Genomic DNA, 20,728 nt, shown 5'->3' on the forward strand with positions numbered 1-20,728 from the left:
TCTTCAAAGCAAAAGCAGCACAAACATTTTTTTGTGCTGCACAAACCGTTGAGTTGCTCGACGCCAATTGTGTCTGATTAGAAGAAGGTCGGGACGCTGGTTGACCTTTCGTGACCTCTAGAAACTTTTATTAATATCTTTAAAATGAGAGCGGCACAAACAAAATGTTTTGCAGCACAAACATTTGACACCAATTTTGTTAAATTCATGTATTTAAACAAATCTTCAGTAATGAAACTGAAAAATGTGATGTTTTTGTACGTTAGAGGTCAAATTTAAAGACCAGATCAGGTTTATTTTTACTGACACTAAAACCCCGGGGTGTTTCTTTCTTTATCTGCTAAGAAAAAACGTTTTCGACGTTTGGGTCGGTTTTCACCTTTGGAGGAAGAGGAGGAGGAGTTTCGTCTTCTGGCATTATGAGACTGTCGGAGAGAGAAAGCTGGGTCATTAGTTGCCTTGGAAACAAGCCGGAGGTGTTACGATTTATCGCAAATATATCGCAACATCAGCGTGAAAAATCCACATCGCAAAAAACCGCTGGAGCGCAGCAACTGTGGGCTAATATATCAACTTTTATTTTTCCTGTTAATGTAATATTCAGTCAGCTGGACGGAGTCTCACTCTGGACAGAAACGACGTTGACCAAAAGGTTAAAGGTCACAGAGTGAAGGAAGAAACAGGCAGAGGCCCAAACTCATCGTTATATGACAAGTGAAAAAAATAGTAGCATTAAAGTTAGAATATTGTCAGAAAAAAAGACAAAATTAGAAAATAAAGTCGTAATATTACCAGAATAAGATTAAATTATAAAAAGAATAAAGTTGTAACAGCCACAGAAAAGCCATAAAATTACAAGAATAAAAACAAAAATAATAAGAGAATAAAGTTGTAATAATGAGACAAAAGTAGCTATTTTATGATAACTTATTTTTATATATAAATGAGGAATGTTGAGCATCTTGTTAAGTTACATGAGGAAAATCTTAACCTTTTATCACATTATCATAAAATTAAAATCAAAAGCAGGATACAGAGACTTTTCTCTATTGACTCTGGTGAAGCTAAAATGCAACTTTTTAAAATTTTCCTGGTCATACTGAGTCTTTATTATCATAAAAATACGACTTTATTCTCAAATTAAAGAAATACTCTGTTGTACAAGTTTTCTAACATCATGCAGCAATAAAACAAACAAAGAAAAGTTTGTTCATCTCACCATGAGGGCTGCATCGTTGGTCTGAAGGGACAAAGAGAAAAAGAAAATATAAATTTAATGATTTTACAGCCAAAAACATATAATTAAAGACCCAAAAATAAACGTAGTGCTAAAAAAACAAGATCGCTGTTATTTTTTTCTTATTTCCTCACATGTCCACGTCATCGTAGTCGTCCGAGTCCGAGTCCTGATCCCTGAGAGGTGAGAGGTGAAACGTTAATCAGTTTATTGCAGATAAATTGCTTGGATTTGGGATTTAATCGGATTACTTTGTTACCTCGGCGGGCTGTTGATGCTGCCTGATGATCCTGATGACGGCCTTAACTGTGAAAACCAAAGAAAACCCAACATGTCTCAGTTTTATTTAAAACATTTCAAATGTTTCTGAACTATCTGATGAATGTAAAACTTTTCCTCCAATTATTATTAACTAAAAGTGGACATTTAATGAAAAATTTAATTTTTATCCCTTAAATAGATTTTGTCGTGTATTTGGAGTCTCTTAAAGTGTGAAAAATTGTAGTTTATTCTCCCCCAGTGCTGCGTTAATATCTTCTGTTTCAGTTTTTTCGATTCTCTGACATGTTTTTTGAACTTTTACATCACAGTATTTGCTTCAGAACTGCTAAACAAAGTCACAGCTGTCCAGTCAACCAACGTCTATGTTTTGATTTCTGGCAGCAATTTTGTTGTCCATCTTCAAGGATGCAGAAGATGCAAGTTGTTAAGCCAAAATGGTTGTTGGATGTATTAACACACACAAGTCATAACACCATCCTCCTGCATTAAAATAAATTAAAATTAAGTTACATTTTTGTTGGAAATGTTCCTATTTTAGTGGAGAAAGTCCTTTTTGTAACATAAAAGTCATCATTTGATGCCCTGAACCAGATTACAGTGTAAGATAGTTTGGATCTGCAGTCCTTCGGGAAAATAAAATAAAAAAAAATAAATAAAATAATAATTTTCCTAACCCTGTTTTCCTTTCATGTCTTGAGGAACACATGATCCAAATGCATTCAGTAACATTTAATCGCCAGTGCTAGCTACCTAGCTAGCTAGCCTTGTGTTCATTCATACTGTTGTAGCATTAAGATTTTGAAAGGTATATTAAAGATTTTTTTTAAAATAAACTGAAGAGAAAGGTATCTCACACACTGCAAAAACACAAAATCTTACCAAGTATGTTTATCTAGATTATAGTGCAAACATCAAACTTATTTTAAGTCAAAATTAAAAGTAAGTTTTGACTTAAAACATATTTTTTTTAAGTTTTAAGCTTCTGTATCTTTCTCTTCTGAAAGATACAGAAGCTTGTTTTATGTCAATAATTGCTTAAAATACTAGTTTTATTGGAAGATTATTTGGTAACAAGTTATTTGATGGGTTGTGAATAAGATGGTCATGACACCGTCATAAACATGTCATAACACCTGAACTCATGAACATGAGTAAGTCTTCATGAATATTTATGACTGCTGTCATAAAGCGTCATTCGGTAAATCATGACACTTTTAATACAAAGTTGACATTATTCAAAATGTCTTTGTTATGACAACTTGACATTAACCAAGAAATCATGATCTGACATAAATCTGTTATAAAAGTATTACTGATTAAACTTTAAAAATTATGTAGCTTTATGTTATTAAAGCTAAAGTCTTATTCACAACCCGTCAAATAAAGTGTTACCAATTATTTCAATAGTAAAATGGGAAAAAAGTGAAATAATCTGCCAATGGAACAAGTACATTTCTATCCATATTCAGGAATTATTTACTTAAAACAAGCTTCTATATCTTGCTAAAAAGTTACCTGTAATTTAGTCTCGTCTTATTTAAATTGTCATAAGATATTTGCATTAGAAACTAAACAAAAAAACTTGCCAAGATTTTCAGACACAAATATTGCAAAATTTAAATCAGAAATTTTGTTTGCAAAAATCACAAAAGCAATCGCAAAATTCTGGAGGCACTGATCAATGTGAAAACATGATCAATATTATTTAATTATAAAGAAACACATTGCTTACAGAGACAGCTATTTACTAATACTTTACCAGTTTTGATTGATATATTCTGGCGCAACCGGCCCTTTAAGAACACTCAGAACAAGAACAGACGAGGAGAAACATAGAAACTGGAACTGAAATCGTACCGTTACGTTTGGTGATTCGGTCTTCACCGGTCTCTGGGTGTAAATCTGTTCGACTGATCAGACAAAGATCATTTTAAATGGGCCCAGATAGAAAAGACAAAAACGGAGCGGGTTTCTTACAGCTGATGTCGGAGTTGGTCCTCTCGGCCCGGTTGTGTTTGTTGATAGACTGGATTCTTCTTAACGACGCAGGAGGCGCCACCTTAAATCACAAAGAAATGAAACAAAAAAGGCTGGAAACACACAGTTTCAGAGGAAGGAGCTAATCAGCTAATCTGAGACTGGTTTATTTAATCCCTGAGCGTCTGGTCCAGACCTCCATGTCGTCGTCCTCCGTCGACACGCAGCTCTTGTGTTTCTCAGGATTCTTGAACTTGTCCAGCAGATCCAGAGTCAGTTCCTGTTTCAGACACTGCTGGGTCAGAAACGGATGCTGCACAAAAAACAGAAAAAACAAACATCAGGGGAGCTGAGGAAACAAAGCTGCAGGTTAGCAGTAAATCAGGGGTGTTCAAAGTGTGGCGTGGGGGCCAATTGTGACCCCTGGGGTGATTTCATGGGGCCTACAACTGCAATTCAAGAATTACACCGTGTTATAAATTATTATGCACAGCAGATTTTCTAAACATTTTATGGATTATAAAGAACTGCAAACGATCATTCTTTGAATGTGCAGCATTAAGTGGTTACATGTACTAAAATCAAAAGCAATTTCAATCAAAAACATCTTAACAGACAGAGTTACATGTTAACATAGGACCTTCTTTGATATCACAGCACAATTCTTGATCCATTGAACTTGTGAGTTTCTGAATAGTTTCTGCTTGAATTTCTTTGCAGGATGTCAGAATATCTTCCCAGAGCTGCTGGTTTGATATGAACTGCATTCAGATCTTCTGCTTGAGGAAACTCTAAAGGTTCTTAATACGGTTGAGGTCAGAGGTCAGAGGAGGATGGTGACCACACCGTGAGTTTCTCCCCTTTTATGCCCATAGCAGCCAATGACACAGTGGTATTCCTTGCAGCATTCATTGTCAAGCATGAAGATGATTTTGCTATGGAAGGTACGGCTCTTCTTTTTGAACCATGAAAGAAAGTGATAACTTTTAACTTTAAACATGAAGAAAATGTCTGGTTATAAATTAATCTGCCAGTTGATTTAGTATTTTTTTCATCAGTATTACGGAATTATTCACTTAAAAAAAACTCATATTTCTTGCTGAGAAAATATTTGTAAGTCGGTTTTGTCTTAATTCAAGTGTTTTGAGATATTTGCATGAGAAACTAGACTAAAAGTACTTGGTCATATTTTGTGTTTTTGCAGTGCAGGTGAATGCGATGCAGTCAGATGACTCTGATGAATGAATGAATGAATGAATGAATGAATGAATCTGAACTCACTGAGAGCATCTTGGCGGCGCTGGGTCTCTTCTTGGGATTCCTCACCAACATGGCTTTCACAAAGTTGTAGAAGTTGGACGACCTGTGGGCAGGAAGCAAGTCGTGAGATGAGGGACCAACTGATCCTTAAAAAGCACAAACAGATCAAATTCATCTTCACTATCGGCTGATGTTTAAAATAAAAAAGAACAACACTAAGGCTGTTTACACATCTAATAGTCCAGCGGACTCGGCTCTATTTGGAACCAAAATTGCAACATTGGTTCCATCTCCAGCTGCTGTGGTTCTCTTTCTCACTGCACTCAGTCAAACCAACCAAACCCTTTGAAAAACCTGTTCCCCTCCTCACCTGTGGGGGCGCTGCGACTAGAGGAAACAACAGGAAAACCTCACACAACTTCACAAAACAAACAAAAATGGAATGGCGTCAGATTCTAGTGGTTGGAGCAGCCATTTCTCCTGCTAGCGCAAGGCTAACGTGTTTCTTTTGGTTAGATTTACCCAGAATGCCCTGCGCTGTAGTCTGCTTCCTGTTTTTGGAGCGGTCTCTGGTCCGCTTGAAGTTCACATATGCATTCAACCCAAACCAGAGTTCACTTCAGCCGAACCCAGACCGAGGTTTGTAGGACCAGAGTTAGCTTAGCGTTCACGCCTCACTAAACGAAGGCGAATTGTAAATTTCAACAGGAGTTATTTACTACAAATAAACAACTATTGTTTGTTAAAAAGTTATTTGTAAGTTAGTTTTGTCTTATTTCAATTGAAATAAGACATTTGCACTAGGAACTAGACAAAATACTTGATAAGATATTGTGTTTTTGCAGGGTGCCCGTTATTGTGCTGCCTTTGTTTTTTATCTGGTTAAATAAATGTTTAATTAAATAAATAATATGTTTACCATTTGGATTTGTCCCTCAGTTTCGGGGGCTGGTATCCGCTCTTGGACATGAGGAACAGAACGCTGCAGGAGGGACAAAAACAGATCCATGAGACACGAACCAGCAGAAACTTAATGCTCTTCAGCAAATTATCTACAGCTGATTTTGCTTCTGGCAGATAAAAATGGGAAAATTATGTTAATGAGCCGCAGTGGTGCAGTTGGTGCACAAGATGCTACATTTTTATGGCTAATTGTTTGTGCACAAAGGAGAAACAAAGGAAGTGTTATCTTTAAATAAACTGTGAGTGTGACTCTGATGGTAGGTGGATATATTTATGCTCCTTTTTATAGTTTTCCTCTAATAATTCTGCTCCTTCGTTGACTGTAAACGTGTTTATTTTTATCATTCTTATAATGCTAAAAGCATTACCCAACAGATAAGCAGTAAATAATTCTTTAATATAAATTTTTTTTTAAATGCTACTTCCACTGGTAGATTACTTTACTTAAAACATTTTTCACTAGTTAAAAGTGAAATAATCTGCCAATAGAAGTAGAACGTTTTCATCAATATTAAGGAATTAGATTTAAAATAAGCTCTTACGTCTTGTTGGAAAGTTACTTATAAGTTAGTTTGTTTTATTTCAAGTGTACAAAGTATTAACACTAGAAACTAGATTAAAAAAAAAATACAGGTAAGATTTTATGTTTTTGCAGTATTGTTGGTTTAACTTACAAAAAACCTTTTAGGAAGACATAGGATCCTATTTTAAATAAATAATCCATTAATATTCATGAAAAAGTTCTAGTTTGAGTCATAACACGACATTTTTCCATGTCATAAGTGAAAAAATCTGCCAGTGGAGAACTTGGTTGCTAGGTGACGGCCTGGGCTTGGCAGGGGTTGCTAGGTAACGGCGCAAAGTCCGTTGATTACCAAGTAATCTGCCAGTGGAATTTGTACTTTTCCATCAACAATAATGAATTATTTATTTAAAATAAGTTCCTGTATATTAGCTGAAAAGTTACTTGTGAGTTAATTGGTCTTAATTCAGTGCTGACATATTTTCACTAGAAACGAGAGAAAACTACATGAGAAGAAACTTAAAAACCATAGAAATGGAAGCGTATGCGTATTTGCCAGACATGCTAGTGCACGTCAAAGCCCAGCAGAGGGCGCCATCGCAGGAAGCAGCGGCTCATCCAGCGGCTCCAGCCTCCTGCTGTGAATCATTCAGCTGTTTGCTCTCTGTGTGTGAGCGTTTATTCACCGCAGCGGGTGAACGTCGAACAGGGGCGGCTGCAGCTCTGCCAGCTCGATGGCGGTGATTCCCACTGACCAGACGTCACACAGCTCGTTGTAGCCGCCTTTAATCTCCACAGCTGCTACCTCTGGCGCCATCCTGAGGACAGGAGGGAGAAGACGAAAAGTTAGCCGGAACATTTTGAAAAACACAAAATCTCCAAGTAGTTTTTTTTTTTTGGATTCTTGTAAAAAATATCTCAATACGCTTGAATTAAGACAACACTAACTCATCTTTTCAGCAAATGGCAGCTTGTTTCAAGTCAATTATTCCTTAATATTGATGGTAAAGTTCCAGTTCATTGGCAGATTATTTCACTAACAACATGTGACAATGTCTTGTTAGTGAAATAATCTGCCAATTGAACTGGTAGTTTTTCATCAAGAGGAATTATTGACTAAAAAAAGCTTCTGTTTGTTGAAAGGTTACTTGTAAGTTAGTTTTTCTTCTTTCAAATGTAATTAAATATTTGATCTAGAAACCAGACTAAAAATATTTTGTGTTTTTGCAGTGTATGGTCAGGTACAAGTACTGGACTAATGGAAAGAAGCAAAAACAGAAAAACTATAAAACAATTAAAGTTCATTTAAAAATGACTCTGTGGGTGTTTGGAAGCAAAGTGAACATACTCTAATAACTAAAATATCTTGTCTTAAGTCAATAATCCCTTAATATCAATATCAAAACAGTCATAATTTCACTGGCAGATTATTTCACTTATAACAAAACATTTTTCCCATGTTGCACGTGAAATAATCTGTCAGTGGAACCAAAACCTCTTTACAAAAATGAACAATAAGGAATTATTTACTTAAAACAAACTTCTGTTTCCTCAAAAGTTACTTGTAAGTTAATTTTGTCTTATTTAAACCAAGACACTACAAAGACTAAACTGAAAAGCCGAAAGATTTTGTGGTCTTGCAGTGTAAATTTACATTTTTTATAAAAAGTTACTCATGTAAATGTAACTGGTTACTATCTGCGTCTGACTGTAAATTAGTTTAGTCTTTTTTCAAGATTTTTGCAATATAAACTAGACAACAAATACCATGTAAGATTTTGTTTTTTCTTTCTAATCACTGTAAAAGCCATGAAAGCCACCAGGTTGGCGTCTTCATTTGAGGTTAGATTTGCATAATCATTGTTTTGTTTAGCAATGAACTGTGACTACAGTTAGCAACACGCTACGTTCATTCTGGTTTGAGCTGCGAGCTGCAGAGAAACGGCGGAGCGTCTCACCAGTACGGCGTCCCGATGAAGGACATCCTCCGGGCCAGAGTGGCTGTGATCTGAGCCGAGATCCCAAAGTCAGCTGCAATTAAACAGAAATAAGAAGAAGACATTTAAAATCTATAATATGCTACTTATTTAGCATCTCTTGCTGCTGAGGTCTGGAGCGTTGGCTCAAGCGGTGTGGATTGAGTGAAAATAAGCAGTAAATGTTGTAAATGTTTGTGTTTTTGAAGTAATGCCACAGTTTTACGAGGCTGCAGAGGTGTTGTGATGAGATCTGCCACCTTGGAGGTGAGTGACTCACGCTAACCACACCGCGACACTGCAGACGCTGCAAACTTCCACCTACCTAGTTTGACCTCGCCCTGATCATTCAGGAGGATGTTGGCACCCTGCAAGGAAAAAAAACGCAACATGAGAGCAGCTGCACCACAGAAACCTTTTTATTCTTCACAGCTTCTCCCTCTATCTGCCCGGCGATCTGTCAGCAAAGCCGCACAGGACGGAGAGCGAAAATACACGACTGACAGCTGGAAACTGATGAGCTGGAGCTCAGATACCTGACGGTTTACCAGGAATGTTATTTCTGGACATCAGAACAGAAACTGTCATCAGTCTAGTTCTGCAAAAGCAGAAAAAGTGTTTTCCTGGAAAATGTGGCGTTTGATTATTCAGTAGAAAGTTCTGCACTGCAAAAACACAAATCTGACCAAATATTTTAGTCTAAATAATTTTTAATTATTTAAGTAAATAAATAATTAGGAATTATTTAGACAAGCCGAAATATCCTATAACACTTGAAATATGAGAAAACTAATCTTTCAGCAAAATACAGGAGCTTGTTTTGAGTCAATAATTATTGAATATTGATTAAGAAACATCTAGTTCAAGTGTACTAAGATATTTGCGCTAAACTAAACCAAAAATACTTTGTTAGATTTGGTGTTTTTGCAGTGCAGGAGTCTGCATGTTTTATCTCAATGTTTTTATCTTAAGAAAACAAACACAGAGTTCACGTAAACAAAATCAGGTTTTGTCTCGGTTTCGACCGGCTGACCTTGATATCTCTGTGGATTTTCTTCTGTGCGTGCAGATAGTCCAGGCCCTGCTCACACAAACACAGGAGACTTTTACTTTGAAGGTCCTTAAAAATATGCAAAGAAACCTGGAAAACAGAGCGCTTACCTGCAGCATCTCCCTGCAGATGTAGGCGATCTGTGGCTCAGACAGAGAGCCGGTCACTGCAGGACAACATTCATGTTTAATCATTACAACGAAACGCAGCCAGTATGGCTTTCAAAATAAAATACATGAAGAAGGTGAATCATTGGATCAAAGATGAACATGATGCTTTTTGTTGCAATGAAGCTGGTTTATATACAATCTAAAACGGTAAAACAATCTGCAAACACGAGTGAAACTCTAAAACCCACAAAACAAAAAATAAATGCAGCAAAAAAAGCTGTGGCCACTTAACTCTACACTGAAGTCATTTAAAATTTGACCATTAAAGCAAAAATGTGCTGCAGGTTTCAAACGAAAAAATTAAAACTGAACTAAACTAAAAAAAAAACGGTGCATTAAAGTTTGTTGATGCGTTTATAGACTGAAAAAAATTCAAGTGTTCAGTTTTAGTGAAAAACTATAAAAATATTGGCAGACTCTTTCTGACCACCTGGATAAAGATCAATATTAATATCAGTAGAAAAAAACTGATGTTAATAATAAAAAATATAAAAAACTACAATGTGTATTAGGGAAACTGTAGATAGAAAAAAACCAGTAAATATCCACCCAGAAACTCTGATATTTTTGAGAATAATCTCAGACACTTTCAGAAAAATCTTGGAAATTTCGGAGTTTGAAAAGTCAAAGATTTTCTGGAAAAAAAAAAAATCTGAAATTTTGAGATTAAGCTCAGAAATTTTCTAGAAACAAGCTTGGAAAAGTTGAAAAATTGCTAAAAAAACAAACAAACAAACAAAAAAAAGACCTTTCACAAATTCTGAGATTAATTTTCCAGAAAATAATTAGCAAATTTCTGAGTTTTAAACGTGGAAAATTTCAACTTTTCAATTTTCAGATGTTTTTTTATAAGATTTCTGAGTTTTTAGAGGGAAATTTACTCCTTCTCCTTTTTGTCCCATCTACAATGTCCTTAGAGCAACACGGTACAAAATAAATGCTACAACAAAATGTTCTAATGCCCAGAATATGTTCATTTAAATTTGTTTAAAAATTCAATTAATTACGTTTTTGTTGCAATTTTTTAAAGTTGTAATTACTGGATCTAAATTTTTCCTCCATGTATAATATCGCCAATAACTAGTAATACTAAAATTCTTTAAAATAAAAATCTATTCTTTATTTATTTAGAAAGAAATGTGTTTGAAGACTTAATGGAGGATTTTAAATCAATATTTTTACAAAGACGGTAGTAAATAAAGAAAATGTCTGAAACAAACAGACCGTGGTAGATATCCTGGAGGGAACCTCCGCCACAGAACTCCATGCAGATCCAGAGTTTATTGGCTCTGCAGGAAGACAGGAAGCTCAGAGTTAGCGACTGCGTTCACAATAAATAAGCATCCAGAGAAACGGAGGCGGCCAACCGTATGTAGCTGCCGTAATACGCCACGATGTTGGGATGCTTGCAGCTCTTAACGATGACGATTTCCTGCTGGATGATGGAGAAATCGTCTTCTGTGGAGACAGACACAGCCACTTTCAAAATAAAACGCATACAGACTTTTTTTTTCTCATTTTCTCTTTGTCCGCTTGGCAACAGGTGAGTCATTCTGATGGGGTTACAACTTGTTTACGATGAATCACGTTCTGCTTAGGGCTCGGATGTTTTTCTGATGTTTAACGCGGGTGGAAGGTTTTTTTTTCCAACCACAGTTCGTCTTGTTTACTGATTACAACATCCAGGCCTGGGGGGAAAGTAAGTGCACCCTCTTTCCATTATACACTGCAAAAACACAAAATATTACCAAGTGTTTTCGTCTAGTGAAAATAACATCCTCTGTTTTGCTGAAAAGTTATTTATTAGTTTTCTCAAATTTCAAGTGTAGTAAGATATTTGCACTATAAACTAAAGAAATCCTTAATATTGATTCAAAAATAAAAGTTCCACTGGCAGATGATTTCACTTATTATATTATATTATATTATATTATATTATATTATACTACATTATATTATAAAGATGTTATAAGGTATAACAAGATATTTTCCCATGTTAAAAGTGAAATAATCTGCCAATGAAATAAGTATTTGTTCATCAATATTAATAAATTATTTACTTAAAACAAGCTCTTATATCTGGCTGGAAAGTTACTTATAAGTTAGTTTTGTATTAATTCAAGTGTAGTAAGATATTCACACTATACACTAGACAAAATACTTGATAATATTTTGTGTTTTTTGCAGTGTAAAGTTTTTAAAGTTTGAAAATGCAACAAAAATGATTTATTTCACCAAGTTCTATAGATATTTAAATATAACTTATGGTTCCATCCTGTCATTTTCTGCTAAACACAGAGAAAACAATAAAACAAATGATGCAAAGTTTACAGATCCAACAGAGGAGTTATGACAATACCAAGATGAAAAGATAAAACAATTTAAACTTGACCAACCTCAACCAATGCTGATATTAATGCCGGTATGTTGTGCATAGCAAGTTATAAAGTGACAAAATAAACAGTCAGGGGGGCGTGAATCACTTAATTTACAGGGAATTTTATTAAAAAAAATTTTTTTTTTCAATATTTTCTCATTTCCCAGGTTTTCTTCTCAGATTCAAAGCGTCATCTGAGAGAAACGAATGAATTTAGTGGATTTTAGTTTCTGGAAGCAGAGAAAATACGTTTCCAAAAGGGAAGCCGAGATATTTAATGATTCTATGAAATGTTGATACAAGATCTCATGTAGAATTAGAAATAAACTTCTTTGTAAAGTAAATTAACATTCGAGTCTCTGGAAAGTTTGAAGAAAACAAAGAGTCTGAAGGTCGGAGAAGTTCTGAAGTTTTCTGCAAAGTTTTGCCTAAAATCACCTCAAATCTTTAATTATGAAGCAGATTTGGCCTTTTTATCCACATGACCAAGAACTGGAGACGGTTTTCAGTTTTTAAATACGGGTGATGCAACTTTCTGCCAAAAAACAAAAAACAAAATAAACTTGTGTCGGTTGCACCTGACTGATGTTTTTATCATTTTCCACACATTTATAACATTCAACCATAATAGTAGAGTTATAATATGATGAATCTGAACTATTTGTTACAAGCTAACACAAACAAAAATGAACCATTTGGTGATGCAAACGGTTAAAGGTGGAAAATAAAAACAAAAACAGTTCTGACAATGATGGAGACATTTCTAAATGAAGCAAAACAAAATTTAAACTAAACTTTGGGAGAGCCGAGGAGCCTCAAGTTTAAAGACAGATCAATGTTTGTCCAAAGCTGCACAATAAGCCAACATACAATTGTTTTATCACTTTACTTACAATTACTTTAGTGTTGATAGTGGTTATTCTGACGATTAATCAATTAGTCTGATGATTAATCGATTATTCCGACGATTAATCAATTAGTCTGATGATTAATCGATTATTTTGATGATTAATCAATTAGTCTGATGATTAATCGATTCATCGGATAAAACTATTGTCAAATTCTGGTGATTTTTCATTTAACCTCTTAAGTCTTTTTACACAATATTGGAAAAAAAACATTAAAAATGCAAATAAATAATTTAAATCCTTTTTTGTATAAGAAGATAAACAATGTGTTGCCTAAAATTCAACAACAAAGCATTTATTTAGTGATTATTTGTAGCAAAGAATCTATCTGAAACTAAAAAAAACACTTCTAACAAGTGAAAACAGCTCTTTCTGTTGGATTTAAACACAGTGAAGGGCAGATTATTTTTGTGTTAACACATTAATAGTCAGACAGCAAAGGGTGATTAATAAAAGATTTTTTTAATTTTTTTACAGAATTTGAACCAGGTGAAGCTAAAACTGCAACTTCAGGAATATAGTTTAGATATTTTGTACCATTTTGTACAATTACTGCTCTGAATGGGTTGTGCTTTTAGATCATGGCTTTTTAAGTCTGTATACTCCAGTTATCAATTAATTGATTACTAAATTAGTTGACAATTATTTCACTAATTGATTAATCACAATTACATGGCAAGACACCAGTTAGATGCTTTATTTAGCAAGCTAATATCTTTCCAGTGCCATGCATTCCCTCTGAATGTTAATAATATTTCTGACCCGCTGGGTTCACAAGGAGATAAAAGTAATACAGAGATGTGGAAAATATTGCCAGAAAAGAAGAAGAGTAAAAGACAGCATGGGTTAAAATCAGCTCATGTTTTCACAGAATTATGCAACAACACTTTGCACAATAATTTGAAAAATGAACCTTATGCCTTCGTTTCTTAAACTCAATAATCTGAATTATTGCTGTTAATATTTGACTGTGTAACTTTAAAAAACAGCAGCATTAAAAGGTTTGAAAAAAGACCAATAAAATTAATGTTGATCCAGGTTTAAAGCTTTATTCTGGATATTTTTTTTGGCAATTTACAAGTATCTCAGATGAAATGACTAACGCTGGCAGCCATTTTGAGTTTTTCCACTCAGAGGACCGTATGAGACGCGCTCGGCAGAAAAGTGATGCAACTGCGGGGGCTCTGGTTCTTTTTGGCCATTTTGATGATGCACTTTGGTTTATATTTCTGTCTCACTAAGAGAATAAAAAAACTTAAACATCTTCCAAGGTTTGAAGTTGCTAAAGCGTTTCGATTGGAACTAAACTGAGAATAGAAACTAAAAATTGCACTGAGTTTAAAACAAGTTTGAGGTTTTAATGCAGGTTTAGCTGCAATATAATCCAAGTTTTCTTAAAGATGCTTCCAAGTAAGCAAGTGATTTTTAATTACACTTAAAATTTGTTAAAAAGAAACAAATTTTTAGATCATATTAAAACGTAGAGGTGGTCACGTTCAGAGAAAAATTCTTACCTGGCTCCATCTTGATAACTTTAATAGCTGCCAGCTCTCCATTCTGCTTGTTGCGGGCCTGAAAAGAATCCAAACATAAATATTATTCACTGTAACGTCAGTTTTATGACAGCAGAGCTCATTGATATCACCGAGTTTCCTTGTGCATCTGCAGAGTTTAATGTGCATGTTTGCAGTCCAGATCTGTGGAGTGCAAGAAACAGCCCACAACAGCAACTCTGTGGCATTACGAACACACCCACACACACACACACACACACCCACACACACACCCACACACACACACACACACACACACACACACACACACACACACACACACACACACACACACACACCCACACACACACACACACACACACACACACACACACACACACACACACCCGCACACACACCCGCACACACACCCGCACACACACCCGCACACGCGTGCACACACACACACTTATAGCAAGCACTCAAGCGTACATATAGTCAAACACACATGCATATTATGACCTTTAAATGTGTGACACAGGGTGGTGTTACTTCTCTTTACAGGATTGTTGCAGCGATAAAAAAGAAATATAAACTGAATCATTTCCTGTCATTTTCTTTCTGACGAAAAAAAAGAAATCATCAGGAGTAAACGTCCAAACAACTTGGATGTTTTTGATGTCAAGAAGTCAGAAATTTATGAGAAAAAAATTACAGTTTTCCATGATTAAAAACATAAATTTAAGATATTAAAACTTTAGTTTTAATATCTTAAATTTAGACATTTCAGACATTTTCCCAGAGGTCTTTGAGGATAGACGAAATACATTTCCGACAGGCTCTGAAGCCACAAGTGGCTCATCGGGCCTTTCACCTTACAACTGAACCAACTGATGTGTTTAAATGTAGAAATAAAAACAGATGCAGGTTTCTTATTTCATTTTTTCAAAAAAAATGACAGCAAAAGTGTCCTCAATATTATCTTAGATCTATTTTTCTCATCATTAGGTTGAAAACTACAGTCTGTGCTGGTTTTGCACAATGTTCCACAAATATCTACATCCTCTTTTATGCAAAGATTTTATGCTTTTCTTCATTTTAAAACCTAAAATTAGAAGCAAACTGGGAGTTCCTCTAGTAGTTTTAGATATTGTATTTTTTCTGCAGGTTGTGTGACATTAGCAGCTTGAGTTTATTCAGCTGGACTGAAGGTACAAATGTTTTTTTGGAACATGAAGATTGCTGATTTAGGATATATTTTCTGCACATTCTTTCACATTGATGTCTCTTGGCATTATATAAATAACTGATTTTATTTGACTGATAAGATAATATGTCAACTGTCATCTTCAAATTCTGTGGCCACAGAAATAGCTACAGTGGGCCAGATTTGGCCTGAGGGCCTCGAGTTTGACACATGTACTTTATAATATCAGAGAATATCTTACATTTATATAACATATTATGGCTTAATCATTAAAAAATATCCTTGTTGTGTTTCAAAATCACACATTTTCAACATCAGAGAATCATAATGTTTCTTCTTGTAAATATGTGAAATAAATATAGAAATTTCCAAGTTTTTCAGCAGAAACTTTCCTGTTCATGAGCCCTAATACTTCGGTGGGGATTGTTAGACCTTAAAGTAAATAACTGACTTGAGGCTTTTCTCTACAAATCAAAGCACTGGCTGAAAGAACACTGTGGACAATGAAAATGCATTTCACTTGAAATTTTCTAGTACTTCTTTATCTGTGTTATAAATTTTGAATTCAGTTTTCCTGCATCAAAAAGGGTAACGCTCTGTGTACGTTTCATCAGCCAACTGATGAAATGTTTAGTTGTACATTGTACAACTTTAAAAACAAATAAATAATAAAAAACTTAGAGTTTTTGTTTAAATAATGAAGCACCATCGGAATCTGCTACCATCGGAATCTGCTACCTGCTAATGCCTTTAGGTCAGAGGCCTAAAACTCCAGGCCTTGAGGGACTGCAACCTTTAGATGCGTCTACTTAAAACACATCTGAGTCAAATAATGAGGTCATTAGCACTACTTCACTGCACTATTTGATTGAAGCGTGTTGAACCAGGGAGAAATGTAAGAGCTGCAAGACACCAGTCCTCAAGGACCTGGATTGCCCACCCCTGCTTTAGGTTTTACTTCTTTTTTTAGGAAGTCAACCTAAAACCAGAACAACAGATATCACAAGAAAAAGAGTAAAATAGTTTAAATTAGCAATAAATTTCCACTTAAAGTGGGTACATAAAGCAGAAATAACTACACATTTCACACATGGCAGAGCAGCCCTCCATGGGCAAAGGAAACACCGATTCACATTGTAACTCCTTAAATAGAAAACAGTCATCTGCGTATGCAGCTAGCCAGTTAGGACAGGACAGGTTGCACAGAGTGAAACGGAAACTCAGAGAGGGAGTTTTCAAAACACCACTCATGGCATTTAAAGCTCACGTTTCTCCAAAGTAACAGACGCAGTAAAAGTGTTGAAAAGAGCATAAACATCGTCGTCAAAACAAGTAATTTAACCTGAATCAGCTGATCAACTCCGGTCTTCACATTCATTTTGCCACTTGAACCGTAAGCTTTACATCGCGGTAAAAAAAAACTTCATCAGCAGGCTGAGTTAAATTCATTTTATGATGTTATTTAAAAAGAGAACGTGGAACATTTCAGGGACTCGGCAGGAGCAGCGGCCAGCTCCGCATGATGAGCTCGATTAGTCGGAAAATCTGTGGCGTTTTGATGCAATGGAAGCTGAAGTTGTTTAGTTGTTGGTCTGCTTTAAGCGTTACTCTGACATTATCATGGAAAGTTGTTGTGGTTTGGTTGCAGTGGGGGGGTTCACAATAAATTGCATCAGACAAACATTTACATAATTTAACCTTAGCTCAGCTTCAATGCTGCCTCACTGACTGAACTCCAAGTCAAAGACGCGTCTACACTGTGATTTAACTTCATGTTTACACTATGGAAATCTGATCAAACTACAAATATCTGATGTATACATCTAAATTTGATTAACCTCTGAGGTTTATACAGGTAAATTTGATCAATTACACAAAAACATTTTGGTTAGTCTTTGGGTTCCTGTCGTGATAACAAATTTTGCTGGATGATAAATTGTCCCAGAAGTTATTATGATAAATGACTGTAATTTTCAGACTATTTTAAAGTAATATAATGATAATAATGCAAGAACACATTGTCAAAGATCAATAAACCTTAAATTCTAATGAATATTTAACTCTGGAACTGGAAGACATTTTATTGATATGCATCTAAAATAAATAAACAACAGAAACTAAAAAAATAAAATGAATTATAAAGTCTCTGTAAACAAAATTGACAGGCCTGTTTACTATGATTGAGAATCGATAAAAAATGTTTCAAGATCGATTTAAAAAAATAAAACAAATCCAAAGTCTGTTGGCCTCCATTTTGTAGCTATAAGGAAAGTCCTGGCGTTGCCATGGAGACAGTACTGGAACGCAGCCATGTGCAGAAAGCAACAAAACAAAGGAACTACAAAAATGAAAGAGAGAGAGATTCAACCGGTTGAAGGAAAACATTTGGGCTCATTTTGGTTTTTACCAAATGAACAGAGTGGAGCTACAGAGAAGCTAAGCTACGTCGCTCCCTCTGTGCAAAGAGTTGTGTGATTGGTCAGAAGTTTGTGGTTTTAATCAAGAATGCGCTGGGATAGCAATGTGGCTAATTTCCTTCAACTAGTCCACTTCCTCTATCTGGTTTAGGGATCCTTTATTCACCATGGTGAGGAATTACTCACATTTTTTTACAATTCTTCATTAAATAACTACAAAGACAAATGGCTAAAAACTCCTGGAAATCATTAATGATAATAGTTTTAAATAAAAAATTGATTCGGAATCAAATTGAATCCTTCCGGTCATCCGCAACATGTTTTTGTGGAATATTGTCTCTGTTTGGCTATTCAGCTGTTAGCATATCATGACAGCGACATTCTTCAGTCAGAGGCTTCCTGAGATTTGCTGCAACACTGACTGGTACTTTAGCTCCTTCCTGCTCACAGCACCATCATCCATAATAACTCTAAATAAATAATCCAAACCATTCTAGACACTATTTGCTTCAGCCTCACAACAATCAAATAGCTGAAGTTTTTTAACCTGATAAATAATTTTTAAATCCCAAGAATCACCAGAAATTTGAACGGCAGATACGATCTGGTTGTGTATTTTACTGCTTGGGTATGAATAATTTTGGCCTTAGCCCTTCTATCCGAGCCTCAATGAAAACATCAAACACACAGTGATTCATTATGAAACACAGCTTCACAAGAAAATTAAAAAATCTATACATATCCAAACTCTTTGGTGTAAGAAAGAGCCACTCTATCGGGAAACACTGCAAAACCAAAAGATCTTATCAAGTATTTTTAATCTAGTTTCAAGAGCAAATACCAAAGTACACTTGAAATAAGACAAAACTAACTTACAAGCAAGATATGGGAGCTTGTTTTAAGTTAATCATTCCTTAATATTGATGAAACAGTTCGACTTCCCTTGGCAGATTATTTCACTTAAACATGAAAAAAAATTCTTTTTATAAGTGAAATTACCTAAAAGTGGAACTAATGCATTTTTTTATCAATGTTGAGGAATCATTGACTTAAACAAAGCTGCTCTTTCTTGCTGAAAAGTTACTTGTAAGTTAGTTTTGTCTTATTTCAAGTGCATTAAGACCTTTATATGAAAAACTAGACTATAAATACTTGGTAAGATTTTGTGTTTTTGCAGTGAATATCTGCAGAATGAAACTAAGATGTTAAAATGATCTGGATCAGCAGTTCTGATGTAACATCACTTCAGTCCATCATATCTCATATGATCAGAGTTGGGCTGAACTTGACAGAAAATGTATTTTTTTGTTGTTGTGAGTTTGTGTGAATTTGGAGAAGCTGGAAGTCACGCTGAACCTGAGCATCGATCTGATGTTGATCTGTGTTTCTGGGAAAGGTTAGTCACTTACCATTAGAGAGCAGATTGCATGTATATCTGTGCAGAGCTTTGTTGTTGAGCGTTCTTGCACAATGATTCTGAATAAATGTGAGCCGCGCAACGCGTTCAAAGAAGCCAGGTAACTTCTGGGAAGCCGAAAAGCAGTGATGTCTAAACTTTCTGCACCCTGAGCCAAAATCACAACTTAATTATTTGTTCAATTAAAATTCCAACATATTTTTATAGTATTCTATAAAAATATCTATGAAAAAATCTTTTATTTTTGCATCCTCCTTTAATTACAAAGGTCCAAAGGAATGTCTTAAAGTTGTACAATTTCCTAACTTGTTGGTCAAGATTTATTTTATTTTATTTTATTCCCAGCAACTGACTTGAAAGCCATTAACAGCATTTATCTGATTTAAATTACTGTTTGTGATTAAGTCTGTTTTGAGTAAAAGGTTGCTCAAGGTTTATGGTGCTACTGACATTAAATTGAAAGCAACACAGATAATAAAAGATAAACACTTGGTTTTCACCAAAAATTTTCTATTTCCAATTTATGAAATTTGTCATTGATAATCTCCTACAGAGAAGCTATTCCTAAACTGCGACCACACAAAGCAGCTCCTGGGGCCACAAATGGCCCTCGAGCCGCATTTTGGGAACCTCTGACCTTAAAGAGACCCAGTTAGGCCTGCCACAGTAACAAATTTTGCTTTATGATAAATTGTCCCAGAAGTTATTGCAGTAAACAATAATATTATTTTTAAGTAATGTCATGTAAGAACACATTCTCAAAGATTAATAAACTTTAAATTCTAATCAACATTTAACACTGGAACTGGAAGACACTTAAAATATACAAAATAAACAAACAAAACAACAGAAACAACAAATAAAAGAGAACAAAAAAGAAGCTAGTTGAGACCAAAACACCAAACTGAAGACTTTTATTATCCAGGTTTTGGTAGGAAGTGAGAAACGATAAGTCATGCAAATTGAAATTATTGAGCTCGTTTTCATTCATCATGACTGATTGATTTATTGGTCATTGTGACAGGCCTGGAACCAGTTCACTGAGGCAGAACCGCTGAGGTGACACCGTGAAAGCAGCAGCAGCTACAATGGAAAAAGTGTTGAAGTGAAGAAGAGTTAGTGGCCGGGAGACCAAAGAGGTCAACGAGGGGAAAGACGAGCAGCAAACAAACAAAAACACACCAGGTAAATGTCACAGCTTACATTTCCACCAAACGTTTCCACCCCACAGCCTGTTCTGTTTACTCTGGGGTCCTTCCATTGACCGGTGTGATGATGAAACACTGACATGCTCTGATTTTTCACTAAAGCTCGTTATATGAGGCCGATTTTTACAATCTGCCAGAACAGAAATGAAGACGGAGGATGAGGAAGTGAGTCCCGGCCGCTTCCTTTCACTACTAATCACAAAGATTTGACACTCTGCAACAGAAAGGTCACAGGGGACAAAGGGCTGCAAGCACAACCATC

At 35.3% G+C, this 20,728-nt stretch overlaps 1 protein-coding gene across 1 annotated transcript in view; it reads right to left on the reverse strand.

Moving 5' to 3' along the window:
* LOC102224606 (mitogen-activated protein kinase kinase kinase kinase 5) overlaps window positions 1–20,728 on the reverse strand; it is a 49,565-nt gene that overhangs the window by 11,005 nt on the left and 17,832 nt on the right. The window contains exons 2-18 of the mRNA XM_023352103.1: window positions 14,239–14,296; window positions 10,807–10,897; window positions 10,664–10,728; window positions 9,380–9,435; window positions 9,252–9,299; window positions 8,544–8,586; window positions 8,201–8,273; window positions 6,929–7,060; window positions 5,676–5,738; window positions 4,778–4,859; window positions 3,693–3,809; window positions 3,497–3,578; window positions 3,377–3,429; window positions 1,497–1,543; window positions 1,372–1,413; window positions 1,220–1,240; window positions 380–425 (exon numbers count right to left, since the gene is read on the reverse strand). Coding sequence (XP_023207871.1) covers window positions 380–425; window positions 1,220–1,240; window positions 1,372–1,413; window positions 1,497–1,543; window positions 3,377–3,429; window positions 3,497–3,578; window positions 3,693–3,809; window positions 4,778–4,859; window positions 5,676–5,738; window positions 6,929–7,060; window positions 8,201–8,273; window positions 8,544–8,586; window positions 9,252–9,299; window positions 9,380–9,435; window positions 10,664–10,728; window positions 10,807–10,897; window positions 14,239–14,296 — 1,119 coding nt within the window. The remainder of the gene's footprint in view (window positions 1–379; window positions 426–1,219; window positions 1,241–1,371; window positions 1,414–1,496; window positions 1,544–3,376; window positions 3,430–3,496; window positions 3,579–3,692; window positions 3,810–4,777; window positions 4,860–5,675; window positions 5,739–6,928; window positions 7,061–8,200; window positions 8,274–8,543; window positions 8,587–9,251; window positions 9,300–9,379; window positions 9,436–10,663; window positions 10,729–10,806; window positions 10,898–14,238; window positions 14,297–20,728) is intronic.

The sequence above is a fragment of the Xiphophorus maculatus genome, chromosome 18 (assembly GCF_002775205.1).
Source record: "Xiphophorus maculatus strain JP 163 A chromosome 18, X_maculatus-5.0-male, whole genome shotgun sequence".
In the NCBI taxonomy this organism is placed as follows: Eukaryota; Metazoa; Chordata; class Actinopteri; order Cyprinodontiformes; family Poeciliidae; genus Xiphophorus; species Xiphophorus maculatus.